Source organism: Mandrillus leucophaeus, unplaced genomic scaffold, assembly GCF_000951045.1.
Source record: "Mandrillus leucophaeus isolate KB7577 unplaced genomic scaffold, Mleu.le_1.0 Scaffold60, whole genome shotgun sequence".
Lineage (NCBI taxonomy): Eukaryota > Metazoa > Chordata > Mammalia > Primates > Cercopithecidae > Mandrillus > Mandrillus leucophaeus.
Genome location: NW_012106475.1, coordinates 6,972,886 through 6,979,438, shown reverse-complemented (window position 1 = coordinate 6,979,438; position 6,553 = coordinate 6,972,886). Strand labels below are relative to the sequence as shown.

At 39.3% G+C, this 6,553-nt stretch overlaps 1 protein-coding gene across 1 annotated transcript in view; it reads right to left on the bottom strand.

Moving 5' to 3' along the window:
• Positions 1-6,553, bottom strand: part of NEMF (nuclear export mediator factor) — a 73,762-nt gene that overhangs the window by 35,018 nt on the left and 32,191 nt on the right. Inside the window, exon 17 of the mRNA XM_011999770.1 lies at positions 487-590. Coding sequence (XP_011855160.1) covers positions 487-590 — 104 coding nt within the window. The remainder of the gene's footprint in view (positions 1-486; positions 591-6,553) is intronic.

Below are 6,553 nucleotides of genomic sequence, written 5' to 3'. Positions count from 1 at the left end.
GTATTTTTAGTGGAGACAGGGTTTCACCATGTTGGCCAGGCTGTTCTTGAACTCCTGACCTCAGGTGATCCACCTGCCTCAGCCTCCCAAAGTGGCTGAGATTACAGGCGTGAGCCACCACACCCGGCCAAGTCCTAACTCTAAGTGTGAAAAATGATTGCAAACTTTAACACCGCAACAGTAACCTTTTAAAAATTTGACCTACAATGACTCTGAAGACTGAAAGTTATTCAATACTCTAATGTAATAGAGTATTGAAAGTCCAACACTGCAGATTAGCTCAGCAATACCATTTTAGGAATATTCACTTAAAAACTAAAAGCATCAAAACACATATTCAACAAACCATGAAGCATCATGCATCAAATCTTTCTACTAGTTAAATCTATCAAACAAAAGAGTATAACAAGAAAATGAATGCCTAATATTGAGATAACTGATCCAATCATTTAAGAGAAAATTCTTCCAAATTTTAATCTTACCTACCTGGTGTCAAGTATCTTTTCACAATTATTTCATTCTGTTGCTGATCTCGTCCACCTATAATTAGATAGTTCTCTGAGCTAATGAACCATAGAAATTTCTCAAACCTACCAAGATGAAAGAAAAAAAGTTAACTTTTCTTTATAGCTGCCTGAATTCATACCCTTTTTGCAAACGAAACACAACAGGAAGCTATCCTGCCTGTGTAGTTTAAGACAAGTTGATGGTTTAATTTTTTTTAAGGCATCAAGCTGAATTTGACTAAAAACCTATAATACAAATTGCCCTAGGATATTCTTAAGACAGTCTTAGAAAAAAGAAATTAAATTCTATATTTAAAAAAGTTACCTTCTTACTCCATATAGCCTTCTTAAACTCAGTAACTTCTAACAATAAATTACATAAAGCAAAAGTATAAAATGTCATATGGTCCTTAAGTTTAGCTTTCTTTTAGTGAGGTACTGAATAGGCTTTAGACCACTGATAAGAAAGAAATGTTGTTTTCCCACTCTGTTCTCAATAAATGAATGTAATTAATCTTTATATATGATATTATTTACATTGTTTTAAACACAAAAGACCAAAAATTGTCTTTAGGAGGGTAAAATTATAACTTTTCTCAAAAGACAAAGTAACTTGGGTTTTCATGATTAATACCTGCAAGATAAAAAGTATAGAGTATATTATTTGTAGGACATTTAGAAAATGACATGCAAGACAGATGAAAATAAATACTTGCTACATGATATATGACTACAGAGATTATCTTTCGTATGTTTTAATCCACAATTTTTAAAACTTTTGGTTAAAAATGGTCGACTAAGCACAGATACTTAACTTAAACTCCCTAATACAATAGTGAAAGGACTTTATTACTATTTTCTAATCTGATTTTTTTATTGGGTAACACACACTCATGGTTGAATAAAATTTTTTACTTATATAAAAAAGGTCAGCCAGACATGGTGGCTCACACCTGTAATCCCAGCACTTCAGGAGACTGAGGCGGGCAGATCACGAGGTCAGGAGATCTAGACCAGCCTGGTTAACACAGTGAAACCCCATCTCTACTGAAAATACGAAAAATCAGCCGGGCATAGTGGCGGGGTCCTGTAGTCTCAGCTACACTAGAGGCAGAGGCAGGAGAATGGCGTGAACCTGTGAGGCAGACCTTACAGTGAGCCGAGATCACGCCCTTGCACTCCAGTCCAGGCGACAGAGTGAGACTCCGTCTCAATAAAAAATAAAAATAAAAAATAAAATAAAGGTAGTGAGAGATCCTGCATCCCTTCAGTTCCTGTCACTACACCAAAGAGGGAGCCATTGTGATTGGTTTTCTGAGCATCCCTCTCGAGATTCTTTACACATAGAAAAGTTAAAATATTTATCCTAATCTTCTCTTTTCTGTTGCGGGAAGTCAGGGATCCCGAATGGAGGGACCAGCTGGAGCTGTGGCAGAGGAACATAAATTGTTAAGATTTCATGGACATTTACCAGTTCCCAAACAATACTTTCATAATTTCTTACACCTGTCTTACTTTAATATCTTTTTTTTTTTTTTTTTAGACAGAGTCTCGCTCTGTCACCCAGGCTGGAGTGCAGTGGCGCAATCTCGGCTCACTGCAAGCTCCACCTCCCAGGTTCACGCCATTCTCCTGCCTCAGCCTCCCAAATAGCTGGGACTACAGGCACCTGCCACCATGCCCAGCTAATTTTTTGTATTTTTTTTAGTAGAGACATGTTAGCCAGGATGGTCTCGATCTCCTGACCTCGTGATCCACCTGCCTCAGCCTCCCAAAGTGCTGGGATTACAGGCATGAGCCACCGCACCCAGCCCTTACTTTAATCTCTTAATCCTGTTATCTTCGTAAGCTGAGGACGTACATCACCTCAGGACCACTGTGATAATTGTGTTAACTGTACAAACTGATTGTAAAATGTGTGTTTGAACAATACGAAATCAGTGCACCTTGAAAAAGAACAAAATAACAGCGATTTTCAGGGAACTAGAGAAGACAACCATAATGTCTGACTGCCTGCAGGGTCGGGCAAAATAGAGTCATATTTTCCTTCTTGCTGAGAGCCTATAAACGGACATGCAAGTAGGGAAGATATCGCTAAACTCCTTTCCTAGCAAGGAATATTAATAATTAATACCCTGGGGAAGGAATGCATTCCAGGGGGGAGGTCTATAAATGGCCACTCTGGGAGTGTCTGTCTTATGCAGTTGAGATAAAGACTGCAATACGCTCTGGTCTCCTGCAGTACCCTCAGGCATATTAGGGTGGGGAAAAAACTCTGCCCTGGTAAATTTGTGGTCAGACCAGTTCTCTGCTCTTGAACCCTGTTTTCTGTCGTTTGAGATGTTTATCAAGACAATACATGCACTGCTGAACATAGACCCTTATCAGTAATTCTGCTTTTGTCCTTTGCCTTGTGATCTTTCTTGGACCCTTATCAGGAGTTTTTGATTTTGCCCTTGTCCTGTTTCCTCAGAAGCATGTGATCTTTGTTCTCCGTTTTGCCCTTTGAAGCATGTGATCTTTGTGACCTACTACCTGTTCTTGCACCCCCTCCCCTTTTGAAATCCTTAATAAAACTTGCTGGCTTTAAGGCTCAGGTGGGCATCATGGTCCTACCGATATGTGATGTCACCCCTGGCAGCCCAGCTGTAAAATTCCTCTCTTTGTACTCTTTCTCTTTATTTCTCAGCCAGCCGGCACTTATGGAAAATAGAAAGAAACTATGTTGAAATATTGGGGGTGGGTTCCCCCAATACATTTTTAGACATAGCACAAACTGTTCTGCATATTGGTTTTTTCACCTAAAAGTACATTTTCTTCGTTGCTGAATGGACACACTACACTTACTTAACCATTCCCCTATTGATAGTAATGAGGTCTGTAAAAAGACAAAGATATAGGGACAAAAATAATGGGAGAGAAAAATCAAAGATGTATTTTGTAATCATCCTAGTAAAGGAATGTACAGCCAACAAGTTAATAAAAAGTAGTCAATCAAAAGGCGGCAATAATGAAGACAAAAGAGGACACAGAATAAATGGGACAAGTAAAAAGTAAATAGTAAGATGGGTAGATTTAAACCCAAATATATCAGAGATTACATTAAATATAAATGCATTAAATGCCCAGGAAAACGGCAAAGACTGTCAGACTGGAAAACAATGACAATGATACATATGATGCTCCTTTAAAATACAAGGATGGAAAGGCTGAAATATAATGATGAAAAAAGATAGGCCAGGTGAAGTGGCTTATACCTGTAATCCCAGCACTTTGGGAGGCCAAGGCAGGTGGAGCACTTGAGGTCAGGAGTTTGAGACCAGCCTGGCCAACATGGTGAAGCCTCATCTCTACTAAAAATAGAAAAATTAGCCAGTCATGGTGGCGGACGCCTGTAATCTCTGCTACTCAGAGGACTGAGGCAGAATTGCTTGAACCCAGGAGGCAGAAGTTGCAGTGAGCCAAGATTGCACCACTGCACTTCAGCCTGGGTGACAGAGCAAGACTATGTCTCAAAAAACAAAAATCAAAAAAAAAAAAAAAAGAAAGAAAAAAGATATACCATGTAAACACTAACCAAATGAAAGCTGAACTAGTTACACCTGACAAAGAAGGAAAAAATAATTACAAGTTAGAAGGACATTTCATTAAAGTTGACAGAAGGCTCAATTCATTAGAAAGATATAACAGTTACATAGTTGTATCATCGAATTACATTGTCTCATATATAAAAAGCAAAAACTGGCAAAAGTAAAAGGAGAATGGACAAATTCGCAGAAGAATATTATAAACTTTCTGCCAATATATTTTAAACTTTAGACAAAGTCTTTAAAAAAAACACTGCTTACCAAAACTAGGAAATTTGAACAGTCCTTACATTTACTAAATAATTTGAATCTGCAATGAAAAGCTTCCCCAACGAAAACTCCAGGACTACTCAGCTTCACAGGTGAATTCCATCAGATATTTAAGAACAACTGAAAAAGGAACACTTTCCAACTTGTTTATGACACAATATGACCTTGATACCAATACCCAACAAGAACATTACAAGAAATGATAATTACAGGATGATCCTATTCAACAACAGAGATGTCAAACAAAACAGAGAGAGAGGAGACAAATACAACCAAATTTTGAAAGCTGGAAAACAAATGGACAAGTGATCAGACTTAAGAAGCTGAATCCTAAGCTAACGGTGAAAAAAGCAACAACTAAATTTACAATGTAAAACTCATAAAAGGCTAAACAAATGGCAGCACAAACACTTAAGGAAGTAAGAGTTTAAGATGGGAATGAAAACAGGAGGACTGGCTGAGAGTCTGTTCAAGAAGCAGTTAGTTCCACATACGTTCTTTCCAGTTAATTCCTGTTCCATTTCCTAACAGAAGGCCAGAGGTTAATTTATCTAGAAAGGGTATAAAGATCATCTCTGGACAAGGGTAAAAGTGGCACAGCTATATAATCAGGAGTAATATATGTAAAACACAGCAAATAAGTAAATGAATTACTGGATCCTGAGACTCTCAGTCTATTATTTTCACTGGGCTCCCCAAATGCTGCAGCAGCCAGGTCTTCACCTTACAAGCAGGAGAGAAAAAGAATCTTTTCCAGGAAATGAGACTAGCTCAAGAGGAAAAGGGCTAAAGACAATGAAGATTCTACACAAAATGGCCAACACAGATCATTTCACAAGCCCAACCACCCAGGGAACTTCCAGTCAGCATTTTAATACCCTACCATAAAATGTAAAACGTTGAACAGACAATCAAGGAGCACCAGACATTAATGAAAGTCTCTAATGTGAAAGCTAGAGATAAAAAGCAACATTTTTTAAAAAGTGCCTGTACTCCCAGCTACTCAGCAGCCTGTGCGACAGAGCAAGGCTCTGTCTCCAAAAAAAAGAAAAAAAAAAGAGGGTGCGGTAGGGCTGATGTGGGTATGTCAAAAACAAGTTACGGTAACCTAACATGAGTAACTATAGACATCCAATATATGGCACAAGGAATACAGTTAATAACACTGTATTATATATTGGAAATTTGCTGAGAGTAGATTTTTTAAGTGTTCTTACCACACACATGAAAAATAGAGTATGTGAGATGATGGATATGTTAATGTGCTTGACTGTTTCATTTCATTACGCATATGTATATAATAAAAACATACTATAGACCTTAAAAATAAATATATATATATATATATGTTTCTTTTTTTGAGACGGAGTCTCGCTCTGTTGTCCAGGCTGGAGTGCAATGGCACGGTCTTGGCTCACTGCAATGTATGCCTCCCAGGCTCAAGTGATCCTCCCACCTCAGCCTCTCAAGTAGCTGGGACTACAGGTGTGCGCAACCACACCTAGCTAATTTTTGTACTTTCTGTAGAGACGGGGTTTTGCCATGTTGCCCAGGCTGGTCTCGAACTCCTCATCTCAGGTTATCTGCCCGCCTATGGCCTCCCAAAGTGCTGGGATTACAGGAGTGAGCCACTGCACCCTGTCTTTACAGAAAAATCTTGAAAAGCAGAGAGTTCTGAATGTTGATGTCCCTGAGACAGAGCAATTGCATGTACCCAAAATCTGTGTGTTTTCGTCTGTGAGCATCTGGTCCAGTGCCCTCCCTTCACTTGCTCCGAGGGTACAGGATGTTGTGATAACCATTAGCTAATTACCTTTGGGAAATGATTTCAGAGCATTAGAGTGCTATTTCAGCCATCTATTTGCTTTTTTTTGAGACAAAGTCTTGCTCTATTGCCCAGACTGGAGTGCAGTGGCACGATCTTGGCTCACTGCAACCTCCACCTCCCAGGTTCAAGCGATTCTTCTGCCTCAGCCTCCAGAGTAGTTTGGTCTACAGGCACAAGCCACCACACCTGGCTAATTTTTGTATTTTTAGTAGAAACGGGGTTTCACCTTATTGGCCAGGCTGGTCTCGAACTCCTGATCTCGTCATCCACCCGCCTTGGCCTCCCAAAACGCTGGGATTACAGGCATAAGCCACCATGGCTGGCTCCCATTTCCTTTTGTTTCACAGCAGGCAACTGTCTGT